Source organism: Bubalus kerabau, chromosome 3, assembly GCF_029407905.1.
Source record: "Bubalus kerabau isolate K-KA32 ecotype Philippines breed swamp buffalo chromosome 3, PCC_UOA_SB_1v2, whole genome shotgun sequence".
Lineage (NCBI taxonomy): Eukaryota > Metazoa > Chordata > Mammalia > Artiodactyla > Bovidae > Bubalus > Bubalus kerabau.
Window position 1 is genome coordinate 22,768,482 of NC_073626.1, and position 20,666 is coordinate 22,789,147.

At 37.4% G+C, this 20,666-nt stretch overlaps 2 protein-coding genes across 2 annotated transcripts; one reads left to right on the top strand and one right to left on the bottom strand.

Moving 5' to 3' along the window:
* Positions 1 to 6,607: 6,607 nt before the first annotated feature.
* LOC129647478 (olfactory receptor 10C1-like) lies at positions 6,608 to 7,703 on the bottom strand. The gene is made up of 2 exons (XM_055574561.1): positions 7,607 to 7,703; positions 6,608 to 7,488 (listed from the first exon to the last, which is right to left on the bottom strand). The coding sequence occupies exons 1-2, from the start codon at positions 7,686 to 7,688 to the stop codon at positions 6,608 to 6,610; spliced, it is 963 nt and encodes a 320-aa protein (XP_055430536.1). The 5' UTR covers positions 7,689 to 7,703.
* Positions 7,704 to 18,802: 11,099 nt separating this feature from the next.
* Positions 18,803 to 19,729, top strand: LOC129647479 (olfactory receptor 2J3). The gene has a single exon (XM_055574562.1). The coding sequence runs from the start codon at positions 18,803 to 18,805 to the stop codon at positions 19,727 to 19,729; it is 927 nt and encodes a 308-aa protein (XP_055430537.1).
* Positions 19,730 to 20,666: the final 937 nt, after the last annotated feature.

Genomic DNA, 20,666 nt, shown 5'->3' on the forward strand with positions numbered 1-20,666 from the left:
ACTCCTAAATGTGACAAGTTTCAGGGTAGTTCATGTGTAGTACTCATATAGAAATCCTTTGTTGATGTTTAAATTCTTCTCACACCTTTGTCAGTTCGTCCTTTGTTCAACTTTTCTCATTTTCCCAGTTGGAATGTGCAGCTATTTTATGCTGGGATCATAGCTGATATAACTCTCCATTTAAAAGCAGGCCAATAGAACTGTCTTTTGGAGTCTGGGAGAGGGAGAGGGAGGGATGATTTGGGAGAATGGCATTGAAATATGTATAATATCATTTATGAAATGAGTCGCCAGTCCAGGTTTGATGCACGATACTGGATGCTTGGGGCTGGTGCTCTGGGACGACCCAGAGGGATGGCATGGGGAGGGAGGAGGGAGGAGGTTTCAGGATGGGGAACACATGTATACCTGTGGCAGATTCATTTTGATATATGGCAAAACCAATACAATATTGTAAAGTTAAAAAATAAAATAAAAAAAGTATAAACTATATATTCAAAAAAAAAAAAAGAAAAAAAACCAAAACAGACCAAGATCATTTCTGGCTTCTATACTGTTTGTTTTTGTTTTGTGTTTTTTTTCCCCAAAACTTTGAACTTTTTATTTTTTATTGGGGTATAGCCAATTATCAGTGTTGTGGTTGTTTCAGGTGAACAGTGATGGACTCAGCCATACATACACATGTATCCATTCTCCCCCAGACCTCTCTTATTCAGGCTGGCACATAACATTGAGCAGAATTCCCTGTGCTATACAATAGGTCCTTATTGGCTATCCAATTTGAATATGGCAATGTGTACATGACCTTTCCAAACTCCCAAGTGTCCTGTCCCCCTGGCAACCATAAGTTTGTTTTCTAAGTCTTTGAGTCTCTGTTCTGTAAGTTCATTTGTATCATTTCTTTTTAGTTTCCACATTTAAGGGATGTCATACTCTATTTCTCCTTCTCTGTTGGCTTCCAGAACTTTCGAATTACCTTTTCTCCCACTTAAAATGCTGTTTCCCTGATTTCATCATGGCTGGCTTCTTCCTGTCTTTCAGTTTTGAGTTTAAATATCACCTTCTAGGAAGGAATACCCAATATGAATTTACTACCTAGTATCTCAATATCATATTGTTTTAAAATTTCAATCAATGGCTGAGTAGTACTCCACTGTGTATATGTACCACAGCTTTCTTATCCATTCATCTGCTGATGGACATCTAGGTTGCTTCCATGTCCTGGCTGTTACAAACAGTGCTGCGATGAACTTTGGGGTGTACGTGTCTTTTTCCCTTCTGGTCTCCTTAGTCTTATGGATTCTGTTGGAGAGGGAGAGGGTGGGAAGAATTGGGAGAATGGCACTGAAACATGTGTAATATTATGTATGAAACGAGTTGCCAGTCCAGGTTCGATGCACGATACTGGATGCTTGGGGCTGGTGCACTGGGACGACCTAGAGGGATGGTGTGGGGAGGGAGGAGGGAGGAGGGTTCAGGATGGGGAGCACATGTATACCTGTGGCGGATTCGTTTTGATGTTTGGCAAAACTAATATAGTGTTTGAGGTTTAAAAATAAAATAAAATTAAAAAAATAAAATTTCAATCAAAAGACTATGTATTTTCTAAATTATTTTGCTTTCCAAGTATATCCAAAATTATTTTGCTCTGAAAGATGTAAATTTCATGACACTAGTAACTGAAAAAATATAATAGAGTCATCTTCTACATATTATGTCAGTTGATTTTTATACACACACAGAAACTTTTCATGGCAGATAAATTGATAAATCAACAATTAAAATATATTTATTCTTCATACAAAACATATCTGATATACTTTTGCTACATTCCATATATTTTGGTATGCTGTGTTTTCATTCTTCTCAAATTCTTTGCTAAGACATTTATTTCTTCTGAGACATTTATTATTTATGAGTGCATTATCTAATTTCTACATACTTGTATGTTTCACAATATTTAAAAAATTTATACTAATATCATTTCATTGTGCATAGAGAACATACTTTCAGTCACTTAAAATGTATTGTGATTTTTTTCATGGCCTAACAAATGATCCACTCTGTAGAATGTTCCATATGCAATGAGAAATATATGTATTCTATTTTTGTTGGGTGCAGTGTTATGTAGATGTCTGTTAGCTTTAGTTTGCTTATATTTTTCAAAACTTCTCTTTTTTTGCTGATTTTATGTCTAATTCTTCTTTCCATTATTTTAAGTGGGGTATTGAAGTTCAACTATTATTGTGGAATTAACTATTTCTTCAATCACTTCTGTTAGTTTTTACTTTACATATTTTGCAATCTGTTACTAGATACATATGTGTTTGTAACCATTATATCTTCTTGATTGATAGCATAAATTTATCACTATGAAAAGATTTTTTGACTGTGGTAACAATTCTTGTCTTTATGTCTTTATTCTGTTATCAGTATAACTAAATAGTACTGTCTTTTCCCTTTATCTTATTAGCATTTTATTGAAGTATAGCTATTTTAGAATATTATAGAATTTTCAAGTATATAATATAGTGACTCAGTATTTTTATAGATTATCAGTTCAGTTCAGTCACTCAGTCGTGTCCAACTCTTTGTGACCCCATGGACTGCAGTACTCCAGGTCTCCCTGTCCATCACCAACTCTCAGAGTTTATGCTTACTCATGTCCATTGAGTCAGTGATGCCATCCAACCATCTCATCCTCTGTCATCCCCTTCTCCTCCCACCCTCAATCTTTCCCAGCATCAGGGTCTTTTTCAATGAGTCATTTTTTTTGCATCAGGTGGCCAAAGTATTGGAGTTTCATCTTCAGCATCTGTCTTTCCAATGATTATACTCTATTAAAAATTATTACAAGAAAATGGCTATAGTTGACTGTGTTATACAATATATTCTTGTTGCTTGTCTATTTTATACATAGTTTGTATCTATTAATCCCATACTAATCCCATACTTACTCCTATCTTGCCCCTCCTTTCCCTCTTTCCTTTGGGAATCTCTAGTTTGTTCTCTTTATTTGTGAGTTTGTTGTTACATACATTTGTTTTATTTTTTAGATTCCAATAGAAGTGATGATATGGACCATTTGTATCAATATTTCAATATCTATGCTTATATATATATATAAATATATATATATATATATATATATATATATATTCTTTATCTCCTTTATGCATTCAAGTGTTGATGAACAGTAAGGTTGCTCTCATGTCTTGGCAAGAAGATGCTGCTATGAACATTGGACTGCATGTATCTTTTCAAATTAGTGTTTTTTTTTTTTTCTTCAGATGTATCCCCAGGAATGGAAATCCTGGATTGTAGTATACGTTGTATTTTAGTTTTTTGAGAAACCTCCATAATGTTTTTCATAGTGACTGCACCAATTTACATTCCCATCGTGAGGAGTTTTCTTTTCTCCACATCCTTGCCAATGTTTATTGTGCATACATTTTTTTGATGATAGCCATTCTCATGGGTGTGATGTAACATCTCATTCTGGTTTTGATTTACATTTCACTAATAATCAGAAAGTGAAGAGGAACTCAAAAGCCTCTTGATGAAAGTGAAAGTGGAGAGTGAAAAAGTTGGCTTAAAGCTCAACATTCAGAAAACTAAGATCATGGCATCCGGTCCCACCACTTCATGGGAAATAGATGGGGAAACAGTGGAAACAGTGGCTGACTTTATTTTTCTGGGCTCCAAAATCACTACAGATGGTGACTGCAGCCATGAAATTAAAAGACACTTACTCCTTGAAAGGAAAGTTATGACCAACCTAGATAGCATATTCAAAAGCAGAGACATTACTTTGCCAACAAAGGTTCGTCTAGTCAAGGCTATGGTTTTTCCTGTGGTCATGTATGGATGTGAGAGTTGGACTGTGAAGAAGGCTGAGCGCCGAAGAATTGATGCTTTTGAACTGTGGTGTTGGAGAAGACTCTTGGGAGTCCCTTGGACTGCAAGGAGATCCAACCAGTCCATTCTAAAAGAGATCAGCCCTGGGATTTCTTTGGCAGGAATGATGCTAAAGCTGAAACTCCAGTACTTTGGCCACCTCATGCGAAGAGTTGACTCATTGGAAAAGACTCTGATGCTGGGAGGGATTGAGGGCAGGAGGAGAAGGGGACGACAGAGGATGAGATGGCTGGATGGCATCACTGACTCGATGGACGTGAGTCTGAGTGAACTCCAGGAGTTGGTGATGGACAGGGAGGCCTGGCATGCTGCGATTCATGGGGTCGCAAAGAGTCGGACACAACTGAGCGACTGATCTGATCTGAATAATTTGTAATGTTGATCTTTTAATGTGCTTGTTAGCCATCTACATGTCTTCTTTGGAAAAATGTCTATCCATGCCTTCTGCCCATTTTTTTGATTGCAGTATTTGGTTTTTTTGATACTGAGTTGTATGAGCTATTTATATATTTTGGATATTAATCCCATACCAGTCATATCATTTGCAAATTGATTTTCTCCCACTTAGTAGGTTGTCTTTTGGTTATGAATAGATTGTTTTCTTTGCTGTGAAAAAGCTTTTAACATTAATTAGGTCCAATTTGTTTGTTTGTTTGCTTTTTTTTCCTTTTGCCTTAGCATACAGTTTAAAAAAAATATGGCTGTGATTTTACTGAAAGGGTGTTCGGCCTATGTTCTCTTCTAGAAGTTTTATGGTTTCTGGTTTTACATTTATCTTTAATCCATTTTGAGTATACAAAAGTATACTTATTTTGAGTATACATTTGCATTTTGTATATGATGAGAGGAAATGTTCTAATCTTATGCTTTTACATGTAACTGCCCAGTTTTTGATATTTTTGAACTTATAAGATTTCACAAAATTAGTAAACCAAGCAAAAATTATCATGCTATACAAATTGTTTTTACTTGCTTTAATTTTTAATAATCATTTTTCTAGATTAATAAGCACTTTGAATAATAATCCCTAATGCCTGCATATAATTCCTGCCTATTTCTATAGCATAATTGTTAAATAGTTATTTTTTCATGTTCATATTCTTTCCATTTTTTGTTAATTGCACACAGATATAAATAAAAACTGCAATATATTATGTTTTGGTCTTCAGTGAATTATATAGCTTTTGGTAAAATGTGTCCAGTAAAACATATCTTGGTCATTAGTGAACATCACTACCATCCCCTAATCGTAGCATTATCACATCTTCTTTTTCTTTTTCAGCTTTATTGAGATAAAATGGAAAAAGTTGTCAAGAGTTAAAACTTAAGGTGGATAATGTGATGATTCTATATATGTGTTCATCGTGAAATGATTGCCGAAATCAAGTTAAATAACATCACCTCACGAAGATATTTTTTGTGTATGTGTGTGGTAGGAACACTTAGGTCTACTCTCTTAGCAAATTTCAAGTATACAATACAGTATTATTAACTACAGTCAGCATGCTCTATGTTAGATCACTAAAATTTATTCATCCTATTTGTAAGTTGTCATAGCAGCAGAGTTCTCCATTCCTGTCATGTTATCACTACTGTATGGGTTGTTGCTAAATCCTCATAGACCACAGCTCTTCCCCAAGGACTAGAGTTCAAATCCAAGATAATTTCTTCTATAGATGCCTTGAGATACTAGATTTTGTTGTAACTATGTCCATTTCTCTTAAGAGCAAGTTTTGGATAATTTCCAAATATATCCTGCCAGGATTCATCTGCACATTTGTACATGTTGTAAATTACATAAAATCATTGAAATTATTTATATTAATTATTTAAGCTCAGTTTTTTTCTTCCATCCTTGAATTTAAGTATGATTTCTCTTTCTTTTCGAAATATTTTTTCTTCGGGGACTCTTGGTAAAAATTTCTCGTGCTTTTCTTTTAATATTCTGTCACAATTACCTCTGAATTTTAAGAGTTTGCTTTTTTGAATGTTTACACATTTTTATAGTATCCACAACTCAAAAAAGAATTATTTGACTACTTCATATACCAACAATTAAGGATGAAGAATTTAAAACATTTTTATGGAAGAAAGTAATGAACATCATAGAGTTATTAGGGAATTAAGAGCCATGTGGGACTGGCATATGTGGAAGCACTACCCCAGTGACCATGGCAGAAGTCATATTGACCTCTCAGAGGAGAGACAATGCCTAAGAGTAGGGACTGAGAATTTCCTAGGCTTCTGAGATATAATCTGGTAATTTATACTCTAAGCCTGTACTTCAGTCTAGACTGAAATGTTTTAGAAAGCCAGTCTAGTATTAGATTCACTTATTAAGATTCACTGGTAGCCAATTTCCTTTCAGAATTTGGCAATCAGAACTTTTGCTATAAGAAGAGAACTATCTCCAAAATTAAAATCACTGTTACTCAAGAAGTTTCTTACAAAACACCTTGACAAGTACAGAGTTTCCTTCCTTCCTTTCTGTCTTCCTTCCTTTCTCCCCGCCCCCAACCTCCTACACTCCCTCTCTCCTTCTCTCCCTCTTTCTTTCTTTCTCTCCTTCCACCCTTCCTTCCTCCTTCCATCCTCCCTCTCTTTATCCCTACCTCTGTCTTTCTTTTTTTCCTTCCTCTGAGGTTGAGTGTGCATCTTTTTCAAAGAAATTTGTGTGGTCCTTTGGTATCTACCCGTGAGTCAAAACATTTTTCTTGCCCAGAGTTCTCCGAAGAGCTGTCTTGACTTCCTTGTTCCGTAAGCTGTAGATGATAGGGTTGAGCATGGATGTCACCACAGTATAGAAGAGGGCCAGGAGTTTATCTACCCCAGGTGAGTGGCTAGCCTTGGGCCTCAAGTAGGTGACAGATGCTGAGCCATAGAATAGTGTTACTACCAGTAGGTGGGAGGAACAGGTGGAAAGAGCTTTTTGGCGGCCTTCAGGGGAGGGCATGACCAACACAGCAGCTAGAATTCTCCCATAAGAAGCAATGATTAATAAAAATGGACTGGAAATGCAAAGAATGGCTGCAACAAAGACTGCAGCCTCATTATGGGATGTATCCCCACAGGCTAGTGCCAGAATAGGCGGGAGATCACAGAAGAAATGGTCTATTTCACAGGGGCCACAGAAGTCTAAAGAGAAAATATAGTTGGTTTGGCCCAAGCCTACTATGCAACCCACTCCCCAAGAAACCATTGCTAAATGGACACACATTCCATGACTCATTCGTGTTGCATAGTGAAGTGGGGAGCATATGGCCATATAGCGATCAAAAGCCATGGCTGCCAAAAGACAGCACTCACTGATACCAAATAATGTAAAGAAAAACATCTGTGTAGCACAGCCCTCCCGAGAGATTCCTCGGGCCTCACTCCCAAGGTTCTGCAGCATCTTGGGTACGGTAGAGCAAGTGTATCCAATCTCCAAGAGAGACAAGTTGGCCAGGAAGAAGTACATGGGGGTATGGAGGACTGGATTGGTCCAGATGGCAAGAGCTATGAGAGCATTGCCTGTCAGTGATGCTAAAAACATGAATAGAATGAGGGAAAATAAAAGGAAACACTGTTATACCTGTGGCGGATTCATTTTGATATTTGGCAAATCTAATACAGTTATGTAAAGTTTAAAAATAAAATAAAATTAAAAAAAAAAAAAAAAAAAAAAAAAAAAAAAGGAAACACTGTTCAGTGACCTCAGAGAATTTGACAAATGCAAAGTGTTTCACAGACATGCTGTTGTCTTGCCACAAAGAACAATTGAAACTCATGATCTGAAGAAAAGAAAGGCAAAGTCATCAGAAAGATTCTTTCAGATAGAAGCATACATCTTTATATTACTCTTAACAAGCTCTAGTGAGTCAAAGAGATAAATTTCTTACCTATAATTTAAATTTAAACAGTTTTGGAGTTACACTCATCCTGAAACCAAATCCTATCCTGTGTTCACTGTACCAGTTGATTTTTCCAATATATGTCTAGTCAGCAAGCAAAAATTGGAAAAAAAAAATTCAGTACAATTTTCTTTCACCCCTTCATTTTATCAAATAAAGGTCTTATGATTTCTATTTTTTCCTCTTCTTTGGTTGCTTAGTGCTTTCTTCAGTTGTTCACTCAACAAACATTTACTGAACATTGAGTATTTTCAGATTATTTTGCATTTACTGTTGTCATGGGATTAAACAGTAGGAAAAAAGGGTCAGAAATAAGTGGACTGATTCAAAATTCTGTTAAATATGGAGTAATAACTCTGCATGATGACAAGAACCTGTGATTATTATTGTTGAAAAATTTGCTCACACATACAATATTATAATGCATTTACATTATTTAAAATAATTTACATATATTTACCTTGCATTGTATCTAATTAAATTAATATAATTTAATATCTATATTCGACATGTAGCAAAGAAATTCAGTTAAGGCTGTGGCAAGAAAAAAAAGACAATTGTTTACCTATCTTTTTTTAAAACCCCAAACATTTTATTATATATCTTCACTTCTAAATAATAGCCTATGTTGTTGCATAAAAGCTCTGGATATGGAGAAGTTATCATCTGTTTTGTCAGTTAAACACACAATTTTTTTTAAAGCTAATTCTATCCTCCTGTATTTGGGAAGAACTGCAGCTTTCTCAGTGACACTGATGGAAGAACCAAGGGGGAAATTCTGACCAAAAAGGAGAATACCTGACTCTTTCCTAGGTAGTGATATCGCAAAGATTTCATTTCATGAGTATCTTTGTCCCATTTAGGCTGTAGACATAAATGCAAACGCCTGTGTTGGGGGTGAAAGTCGGGGGATGTGGGGAAGGGGAGAAACCTAGTTGTGGAAGGCACACAGGGAGGGCTGACTGCACAAAGGCTAATGCATGCTGTTAGTCATTCTATATTCTCAGATGCACAGGATGAATAAACAGTCATCCTGTGTTAAGTGCTTTTTAAAACCTCATGAAATTCATAGACATTTGAAAAAATAAGTTGTCCAAGATAGTGAAGTGAGTGCTTTGAAATATTTAAATGGACTTAAGTATATTAATAAAACTATACCAGGTAAAATCTGATTTCTTCATTGCAGTTTCTATTGTTTTCAGGATTTGCTCTGTTGACCTTTGTGCAGGGACCTTGAGATACATGTAGTAGAGGTCAGCTTTATGTTCATAGCAAGAATGTTTCATTTTAATCATTGTTACAGAAAAAGAGCCAGATGCTCAAGGACAGGTGTCAGGAGTCTGCAGAAAGGACCATCACAGGCAGTCTAACAGTTTGGCACAGACATTTTTCTGTCTCTCAACTGATACCTTTTCCTGACCTAAAGCCTCTGATTAATTCATTTCTGTATGAAGTAAGGATGATGAAGCCTTTCCAGTCTTGCTTGCTGAGTTGTTTTGAGTTAAAATGGAAACATTATAGAAGGAAACCATGAATGAAAAATAAGGAATTAAAATTCACTTTTATCATCATCTAAACTCAACTCATATGGCCTGCAGTATTCCCTATTATCACCAGATTATTAAATAACTATATATTGTTGATGAGTTATATATCACTCATCAAGCAAATATGCACTGTGTTATTAATATAAAGACATAAGAGCTTCATGCCCTATTTTAAATTGCATTTGCCTATTCCTACTCAATGTGATAAAAGATTATGTGGACATTGGACATTGACATGTGTGTGAAGGTTTGAATCTTGAAATGGAGTTTCAGTGACAGAGGAAGAAGACAAGATAATTTTAATAACTCAATGGCTTGGGATCATGTACCACCTCACCCAGCCTCAAGATCCAAGACAAGCACATTCTATATAGTTCTGCTTTGGAAATAATCCAGCAGAAGTGATTCATTTTGGGTCAGCACCACATAGTTAGAAATGCTCCTTAACTGACTCAATCCCTGATTAATCTCAGTTTTCATAATGAAATGTTTGGTTCCTATTAGTCAAAGGAAAACATCTGAGACATTATCAGATATTTTACCTGAAACAATACAGTGCCTGGCATACAAAAAAACCTCAATAAATATTAACCTTTGTTATTCTGAAATCATCATTTCAAAATGCTTCAATAGTAGATACAATTTATATAAATTGGTCATTAGTTTGTAGAGATTTCCCATTGCTTTCCACAATTCACCCATAGCCTTTTCATCAAGCACCTAATATTTAGCTGGGTGATGCCTTAACATAGCTCAGCAGAAACTATGTTATCATTTGTTTGGAGTAACATTTACAGGATAATCTAGGCATTTGCATTACCCAACAATAAGAGATATGCCTATTTCCTGAGAAATAATTATTTTAGAACAACTTATAACAATTTTATAACTGCAAACTGAGTAAATCCTTATAGTCTTCAGATAAGGAGAAAAGAACTGATTAAAATAATCTCCAGAACTGAATAATGCTTTTGTTATTGTCTATCCATGTGCACATTTTAATCCACTGTTTTCTACAACCCTCTTTTCTTTTAAGGCATCAGTTATATCACATACCTTTAATCCTAATATTTGAAGAAAAAAGTAGATAGTATTTGCTTTTGATGAGCCACTCCCAATTTTTGTCTAAACACTCTCTGTATAACCTCCCAAAATTCAGAGGATGTATATCTCCCTAATCCTCTTTTCTAAGAGGAAGATTTTGTTGTAATCAGGGCCACGTCTGATTCCAGGATGATTGTCTTCTCAGAGAGCACTATGTCCCTCCTAGCCATGCTCTCAACTAACACACACACACACACACACACATGCATGTGTGGGTGCGTGAGGGCTGTGCTGATTACATGATGGTATATTTGAACTTTTCTCGCCATGAAAAAAAAAAAAGGTATATGAATATGTTACACTTCATTTCTTCTCCCTGTTCTGAATCCTTATCCTGTCTCTCTTGCCCAGGAGACATATTCTCAGAAGTATGTCAGGAAGTAGTTTGATCCATCTCTCAGGGATTGCCATGGACACATCTGTCTCTGTTTATTGGTGAATATGAACATTTAGGAAGCAAAATAAATAAATATAAGAGGTAATGTAGGGACTTTCATAGTGGTACAATGTTTAAGATTCTTCACTTTCAGTATAAGGTGTATGGGTTCAATCCCTGGTCAGTAAACTAAGATCCCACATGCCTCACAGTATGGCAAAAAAAAAAAAAAAAAGTAAAACAATAGTAAAAGTACATCAACAGTAAAATATAATGAATAACCTATATTATATGTAACTGCTATCATAGAGTGTATACACAATGTGATATTAATTCTGTGGAAATGTACTACTGGAATCAAATATTTATGTGACCACTCTATGCTATTAATATTACTTTGAAATTCTCAGATTTAAAATTTTTGTTTGAATTAAACTAAGTAGTCATCCAAAATAATTATGAAAACAACAAATAACTTTCATATCATATCAATACAGTTAGTATTTATTCTCGGAGAAGGCAATGGCAAGCCACTCCAGTACTCTTGCCTGGAAAATCCCATAGACGGAGGAGCCTGGTGGGCTGCAGTCCATTGGGTCGCTAAGAGTTGGACACAACTGAGCGACTTCACTTTCACTTTTCACTTTCATGCATTGGAGAAGGAAATGGCAACCCACTCCAGTGTTCTTGCCTGGAGAATCCCAGGGAAGGGGGAGCCTGATGGGCTGCCATCTATGGGGTCACACAGAGTTGGACACGACTGATGTGACTTAGAAGTAGCAGTATTTATTCTATTATAAAACATTCTAATAAATCTTAATAATCTTCCAGATACACAAGAGTTCACAAAAGTATCTATTTGTTTCTGTCAAAAGTAATAAAAAAACCCCTCAGTAGTCAAAGATATATATTAAGATGATGAAAAAAAGTAGATGATACTTAATACTAATTGTTTAAATGATTTAAAAACTGGATACATGTACACCCATGGTGGATGCATGTTGATGTATGGTAAAACCAATACAATATTGTAAAGTAAAAAAAAAAAAAAAAAATAATAAAAAGGAAAAAAAACATGGATAAGGTACTGAATACCTATCATTGACATGATCTAAAGGGAAGTGAGAAAGACTAGGGAGGAGGAAGTTGTCATTTGGATATAAATTCTGCTTCTTGCAGCCCCACTAGATGAATTATGCATAGTAAGAGAACAAATGTGGAATAGGAGGATGGGGAAACTCCCTCCCCTAATGAACGCACAAAAATTATATCTACATGTGGAACAATTCTTACTGGAAACTAACTGGAGACTGGGAGAAAGACTCCTGTACAACCAAGGCTATAAGAAATATCCATATGGAAGCCAGTTAGGAAGAGAAGCATCAGGTCAGGACCTGTACCCTTGGGCTGGGACTCAGAAGAAAAGAGAGATTACATGGGCAGAGATCCTCCCCAGGGAGTGAGTGGTTCCAGCCAGATGCTGGGCACCCCAGGTCTGTGTTCCTCGACAGAGAAGATGAGCCCCTTTGACTGATTGGAGGACTTGTGAGATTAAGAGAAGGGCTGTGGGAAGCTTGGACTCCACTCCTTAGGAGCCATGCACAGTTGCTTGCTCCTAGAGCAGTGAGGAGAGAGAGGATTGAAAACTGCATGAGTGACTGACCAGTTTCCCAAGACTGCCCCCCAGGCTCATGTCCCAGCCTGAGCCTAGGGAACACTCCAACTCTGCTTGCTTCAAGATGCAGCTCCACATTTACATATTCCATACTCTTCTCTCTCTGTCCTCTTTCTGGGATCCCTATAAGGTGAATGTTGGTACCCTTGATGTTGTCCTAGAGAGTCCTTAAATTGTTTTCACTTTTAAAGAGAAATGCATTTCATTATTTATTTAATGTTTAAGTCCTTACACTGTATTTTTACAAGCTGGTGAACACTGACAAATTATTTCTCCCATAGAACTATAGCCACATGTTCCCAGACAGTATACATATATGGTTTTAATCAATTACATAGTAAAACAAATTGTCAAGTATCAAATGTTAAGTTACCCAGCTCCAAAGGCATATAAAATATTAAATGTCTGCTCAATTCATTAGCAGAAACCACTTTTTTTTTTTTTTTTTGTGAGAGAGATTGGGAATCACACTTCAAACAAAAATAAGTTGGTAAACAACTTTGGACAAGTATGGGAAAATTACAAGAATTTCAGAAATTTTATGATTAATAATTGTTTCAGCTAGAAGTATTTTTTAATGAATAAAATTCCTTTTAATTTCACATAAATTACACCCACCTTGAAAGTGAAAGTGTTAGTCACACAGTCGTGCTCAACTCTTTGTGATCCCATGGACTGCAGTCCACTAGGCTCCTCTGTCCATGGGATTTTCCAGGCAAAGATACTGGAGTGGTTTGCCCTTTCCTTTTCCAAGGGATCTTCCTGACCCAGGGATGGATCCTGGGTCTCCTGCACTGCAGGCAGATTCTTTACCAACTAAGCTACCGGGGAACACCCATCTTATTTCTCTCCATATGGTTCTGATTCAAAGTTAGAGTTATTATAGATATTTCCTCTCTAAAAGGTTATTCTTTAGTATTTTCTAAGGAATTTATTCAACTAATATTTATTTAAAAAGTAACACTAACATTGGTTTTTCAGGGATTCATACACACACACTAAAGACATAATGGTAGACTTGACACAAAATAGGGAATTCATTAAATACAGGGGAAGCATAGTGTCTGTTGAAGATGGTTAGCAAAAATAGCTACCTTTTTCTCTCTCCACACCCTCTGCAATGTGTGTGATTAGCTCCTTCCATGCATAAGTGATGTGTTAGTGTTTCTCAAGTGTTTCCTCCCTTGAATTTTGACTGGTCCTGTGACTTGCTTGGCTAATAGAACGTGTGTGGTAGAAGGGATATTGTGCTGGACTTCAGAAGTGTTGCATGCTTCCACTCTCTCCCTTGGATCCTCATGATCTTACCATGCGAACAAGTGTTAGCTAAAAGATAAAGCACTATCTGAAAGGGGGTTCATTTATCTTAGTAAGGAGTCATTCAACTTCTGAATTTATGAACGAGTCCTTACCATTCAGCACCATCATCAAAAGGCCAGCTGAGATCACGGATGCCTTCTTTCTCAAAATAGTGTTGTAAGTTTCTTCACACACTCTTATTATTGTGGTAACTTGACATACTCTTATAATTGTGGTAACACTTTGTTGACAATGGTCCGTATAGTCAAAGCTGTGGTTTTTTCAGTAGTCATGTATGGATGTTAGAGTTAGACCATAAAAAAAGAATGAGTGCAGAATTAATGCTTTCGAACTGAGGTACTGGAGAAGACTCTTAAAGTCCCTTGGATAGCAAGGAGATCGAGCCAGTCAATCCTAAAGGAAATCATCCCTGAATATTCACTGAAAGGACTGATGCTGAAGCTCCAATATTTTGGCCACCCAATGCGAAGAGCTGACTCATTGGAAAAGACCCTGATGCTGGGAAAGATTGAGGGCAGGATGAGAAAGGAGCCACAGAGGATGAGATGGCTGGATGGCATCATTGACTCAATGGAAATGAGTTTGAGAAACCTCCATGAGATAGTGAAGGACTCTGATGCTGGGAAAGATTGAAGGCGGGAGGAGAAGGGGATGACAGAGGATGAGATGGTTGGATGGCATCACCGACTCAATGGACTTGAGTTTGAGTAAACTCTGGGAGTTGGTGATGGACAGGGAAGCCTGGCGTGCTGCAGTCCATGGGGTTGCAAAGAGTCAGAGAGGACTGAGTGACTGAACAACAACACATACTCTTATTTTTGTGGTACTTCTTAAGTTCCTCTATACAGTTGTTTAAATTTGCATAAATTTGATTGTGTGTAATAAGAAATCTCATGTTCTTGTATATGAGTTCCACAGGATCTTGGTGGTTCATATGAAGCATGTTAATTTAGTTAAAAAATAAGATTATGAAAAAATTTAAAAATTGAATAACAGAAATGATGCAAAGAAACTGAATCTACTTCAATATACTCCACTTGAAATACTCAGTGCTTTAGAGTATGAAGTTGAGAGTAATGGGAAATGAAATGACCCTCCTAACAAGAAGCAACAATTCTTTGGTCCAGTAATACTAAGGTGATAGAAATGAAGTGCGCTGAGGTTTACTCCATCCAGGTCAGAAGTCTTGTAAAAAATGCTCTGTGAATTTCAGTTCAGTTCTTCTGTGTCCAGGTTACTTACTGGAAGCTTCTTATTGGAGTGGTAGTGAATTTCTACAAATCACTTGTCTGCATAGAGGTTGTGCTGTGCCTGGCAATAGTCTCCACTGCCCTTCAGAAACTTCGTAAATGTGTGATGAAGAACACCAGAGAACTGAGGAATATGTCTCCTCACTGAAGGCTGTGGCCTAATTATACATCCTGTCCCCAGGTGGTGGCGACACAGGTGGTGGCGGTGGCAGGGCAGGGGAGGAGGTGGTTGTCACAGGGTGGTGGTGGAATTTTTGGCTTTGACAGGGGTGTTGGACTCCACCCTGCAGTGAGCAGTGCAGAGAAGCTCATTTTTTGAAATTCTGTTTTCTTTTTGCTAGTCTCCTTTGGTGATTTTAAAGTAATCTTTCAAACCTTATGTATTTTTCTCTATCACCTAGTTTGCTGTTCGTTCCTTCTAGTGTGTTTTAAATTTTAGTTATTGTATGCTACAGTTCAGACTTGTTCTTTTAAATTTTTGTATTTTCTTGGTAAAATTCTTAGTTTTCATCTATTCTTTTCATCCATTTTTCATCTTGCACTTTCCATTTATTCAGTTAGCATTCTTATCACTAATGCTTTCAACTTTTTTGTTGTTGTTCAGTTGCTCAGTCGTGTCTGACTCTCTGCAACCCCATGGATGACAGCAAGGCATCGTCCTGTCCTTCACCATATCCTGGAGCTTGCTCAAACTCATGTCCATTGAGTTGGTGATGCCATACAACCATCTCATCCTCTGTTGTCCCCTTTTCCTCCTGCCTTCAATCGTTCCCAGCATTCAGGGTCTTTTTTAATGAGTTGGCTCTTCACATCAGGTGGCCAAAGTATTGGAGCTTCAGCTTCAGCCTCAGTCCTTCCAATGAGTATTCAGTATTCAGGGTTGATTTCCTTTAGATTTGACTGGTTTGATCTCCTCACAGTCCAAGGGACTCTCAAGAGTCTTCTCCAACACCACAGTTCAGAAGCATCAGTTCTTCAGTGCTCAGCTTTCTTTATGGTTCAACTCTCACATCCATACATGACTACCAGAAAAACCTTAGCTTTGACCTGAGATGGACCTTTGTTGGCAGTAACATCTCTGCTTTTTAATATGCTGTCTAGGTTGGCCATAGCTTTTCTTCCAAGAAACAAGCATCTTTAATTTTATGGCTGCAGTCACCATCTGCAGTCATTTAGGAGCCCAAGAAAATAAAGCTTGTCACTGTTTCCATTGTTTCCCCATCTATTTGCCATGAAGTGATGGGACTGGATGCCATGATCTTAGTTTTTTGAATGTTGAGTTTTAAGCCAGCTTTTCGCTCTCCTCTTTCACATTCATCAAGAGGCTCTTTAGTTCCTTTTGACTTTCTGCCACAAGGGTGGTGTCATCTGCATAGCTGAGGTTATTCAATTCTTTAGTAAATTGTTTATTTCATCTCATTAGTTTTTTTTTTTTTTTCCAGGAGTGTTCTCTTGCTTTTCAACTGAGAAAAATTACTCTGTCTTCTCATTTTGCTTAACTTCCTCTGTTTTTATGAAATTAGGTGAAACAGTTACCACTGGCAATCTTGAAATAGTGTACAGATTTGGGAGTGTCCCTGTACAATTTGTGTGGGTGCAGTGGCTTTCGGGGAAAAGCTGAGTTTGATTTGAATACAAGACAGATATTTCTTCAGAGTGTGCTGGCAGGTACCACCTGGTTAGGAGGTGGGGTTAGAGATCAAAGGGCTAGGGCCAGAGCCAGGTGTGAGCCAAGACATCCTCTCTGCTCAATTGCTGTTACCACCCTATTTAAGGCAAGGGTGGGTCCCATGTTGCTGGAACAGAAGCCCTGAGGGTTGCATTAGTTGGCTCCATTCCCTTATAGTGTGTGCTCTTCTCCCTTCCAGCATTACCCACCCCTCAGCCCCAGAGGGGAGCAGTGCTGGAGTAAGAGAGGCTGGGATGTTTATTTGGTGGGGTTGCACAGAGTCGGAAACGACTGAAGCGACTTAGCAGCAGCAGTGTATTGGGTGTGGTGGTCTGGCTGCCGTCAGAGATCTGTTCTGCTCATAATGTGCTGTCTGTGTAAGTGCCAATAATGGCTGCCTGCTCCCTGCTCAGAGGCCATTTGATTTTTCAGCTGCCGCAGCATTCCACACTAAGCTAAGCTTTTCCCTCTGTCATGGCAGCCCTCCCTCCAGTGTGCAGCTGTGAGTGTTTGATCAGCTCAGAGTGGGGCATGCACAAGGGCATTCTAGGGAAACCAGTCAGCTAACTGAGTGGTTTAAATCGGTCTTTTCCACCCTGCTTTGGGAGAAAGCAGGAAACTGTTCTAACCTAGGACAACTCCTTGCAGGGCATTAATTGCTACTTTGGGATTTATACTCCCAGTGGCCTCAGTCGAGGAAAACAAAACAGTATTCTTTTGTTTCCATAAGGGCTCTGTTTGCTCTAGGAAAAAGGGTCCATTCCCTGACAGAGTATATGCTCCAACTAGTTCCTCCTTCCAGCTAAAATGAGATCTTTTTGGTAGACTCAGGATCCCTTCTTGTGTTGTAATGATAATCATAGTTATTTTCAGACTCTGCTTTCCTGTACTGATGTTATAGATTAGAATACATGGTGTAGGCAGACATTTATGTTGGTGATTTCAAAGAGATCATTGGCCCACAGATAAAGAGGCATAGATTGGGCAGACAAATACAGGGAATCCTCCATAATGTTGCATTTCAAAACTAGAGAAGAGATATTTCATTCTACAGCCTATGAAAGCAACCTTTGATGAGGTCTTTATTTTCCTTTCCTACTGTAAGTAGAAATTTAATCCTAAATTTCCTACCAGTTTTCTACTTACATCTATTTTTAAATTTTTTTAAAAAAAATTTTGGTCTCATTTTTTTTTAACATCTATAAGAATGCTGAAAGATGGGTCATGCAACAGATAAATATATCTCAGAGCTGTTACTGTTTAAAATTAATGTATTATGTTATTCATGCAACTGTGTAAGGAAGAGGAAAAGTATATCTGCATCAGAAGAAGCAACAAAAGCATCTGCGTTTATATTTCTCATGATATACTGTCTCATTCTAAAGAAATTTTTAAAAATCTTGAAATTTTCCTATTACCCCTCAAATGGCAGTGATCTCTAAGTGATGTATCTTTGTAATTCACTCTTTGACCATTGCTATTTTTTGATTCAGCCACAGTTAACTTCATCATCCAGGGGACTCAACCACACCCTCTTTGAGGCGGTCTGAACTGCAGCCTTGAGCAGGAAGTGCCTCTTTCCAAGCTTGTCCTTTCTTGGATACTGTCCCTTGGCCCAAGACATCATTTAGAGTCCTAACTACATTTTTTTTTTAATAGTTCCTCTCCTTTTATAGCTTAATAATTCTTTATAATAAATCTTATGTTTAATTACACAAAGTTTCTTTTAGGCAATGTGCTGATTATCCTCTATGGTTTCTGAGCTGTAGACAGTAGTCTAGTGTAACAATTAGTTAAAGACTAAGAGTTTTAAAGCCTGAATCAGACTTACAAGTGTGAGGCTAACTGTTTTTAATGTGCCTGCTGAAATTCAAGTATTTGTCTACTGCTAACATCTTTTTCAAGAGTTGCACTTATAAAACACAAGCAATTAAAAGACCCCAAAAGAGGTAACTACAGGTGGCTCTGATGTGATTTTGTTTTTCCTCTTGCAGTATTTCTTTACATTTCTAGGGTATATATGATACTTGCCTCAGATAACAAGTAATGAATGACCACGAAAAAAATGAATGCAACCTCTGAAGGCTACTTTGTTCTACTGGGTTTTTCTAATTGGCCTCATCTGGAAGTAGTTCTCTTTGTGGTTGTCTTGGTGTTCTACTTGATGACATTGATAGGCAACCTGTTCATCATTATCTTGTCATACTTGGATTCCCATCTCCACACTCCTATGTATTTTTTCCTCTCAAATCTCTCTTTTCTGGATCTCTGCTACACCACCAGCTTCATCCCTCAGTTGCTGGTCAACCTCTGGGGTCCAGGAAAAACCATCTCTTATGCTGGTTGCATGATTCAGCTTTATTTTGTCCTCGCACTGGGATGCACAGAATGTGTGCTTCTGATGGTGATGTCCTATGATCGTTATGCAGCTGTGTGTAGACCCCTGCATTACTCTATCCTCATGCACCCTCGTTTCTGCCATCTGTTGGCTGTGGCTTCTTGGGTAAGTGGCTTTACCAACTCAGCACTTCATTCCTTCTTTACCTTTTGGGTACCCCTGTGTGGACATCGCCAAGTGGACCATTTCTTCTGTGAAGTTCCAGCACTGCTTCGACTGTCATGTGTTGATACCCATGTTAATGAGCTGACCCTCATGGTCACGAGTTCCATTTTTGTTCTCATACCTCTCATCCTCATTCTCAGCTCCTATGGTGCCATTGCCCAGGCAGTGCTGAGAATGCAGTCAACCACTGGACTCCAGAAAGTCTTTGGTACATGTGGAGCCCATCTTATGGTTGTATCCCTTTTTTTCATTCCAGTCATGTGCATATACCTCCAGCCACCATCAGGAAATTCTCAAGATCAAGGCAAGTTCATTGCCCTCTTTTATACTGTTGTCACACCTAGCCTCAACCCTCTAATCTACACCCTCAGAAACAAAGATGTAAGAGGGGCAGTAAAGAGACTAGTGGGGTGAGGATGGTCTGTTATGCTGGTGACATGAATGGTAAAATGGAATATCTCTTCACCAATGGTTTTTCCAGTCATCCACTCATCAATCTTTCTTTCATTCACTCAATTAGTACTTAATGAATGTGTACACTCACAAGGTCACAAAGTTCATGGTAATACATATGAATTAGACACAGTCTGTCTAAATACTAATCATTCTTTAGTGGTGATGACAGCCATGTAAAAATGGATCAAACATGAATATTAAGGTTTTAGTGCACAAACATAATAAAAGTATAATTTTCTTAATTGAAAATGAAGTATAGAATTTATTATAAAAATTGATAAAATTCAGGTATAATTCCTTAAAAAAACCCTGGAATATGTTGTTTAATTTCTTGCTTTGTAGGCAGAATTTGTCATACAATTTGTCTTCCATCTCTGGTCTAATGAAAGATATTTTGAAACACTTTAAATATTTTCTCCAACATTGTTATTCTTTTTTTGAATGCTAGTTAATATTGAGAGGAGTTTTGGTCTGTATTCTATAATATCCCATTATCATTAGTAACAAAGTGACTTGCATGAGTGGTAACAAGAAGTGCTCTCAGTAATGCAGCGGAAGTAAGCATCTCATATTTCTCTTTTTTCCAAGTCAGTGAGAAGCGTAAAGGAAGTGAAAATAAGTTTAAAGCTGTGCTATATAGCTCATAAAGTAATGGTCATCATAGGCTAGGTATTGTTAAGTGAAATAAGTGCTTGTAGCACCTGCGTAACCCAAGAAGCAGTAAACAATATCTAAAGCGACCAAGTGCTAGGCTCTGAAAAGTGTATTGATGAATCCAATGGATATTTGAAGGAATTACTTGAAAATATATTGGAAAAATTTTATGATAAAAGCTATATGAAAATGGTAGTTTTTTCTTTTCTAAGCTCAATCTGATTTGAATATTTGTGGTTAG

Bases quoted from the DNA above. Each gene is read 5' to 3' on its own strand.
- LOC129647478 (XM_055574561.1), bottom strand. From the start codon at position 7,688: ATGAGTTTCAATTGTTCTTTGTGGCAAGACAACAGCATGTCTGTGAAA. The intron at 7,489-7,606 runs AACAGTGTTTCC...CGCCACAGGTAT, and splicing joins CAAATTCTCTGAGGTCACTG to AACAGTGTTTCCTTTTATTT.
- LOC129647479 (XM_055574562.1), top strand. From the start codon at position 18,803: ATGACCACGAAAAAAATGAATGCAACCTCTGAAGGCTACTTTGTTCTA.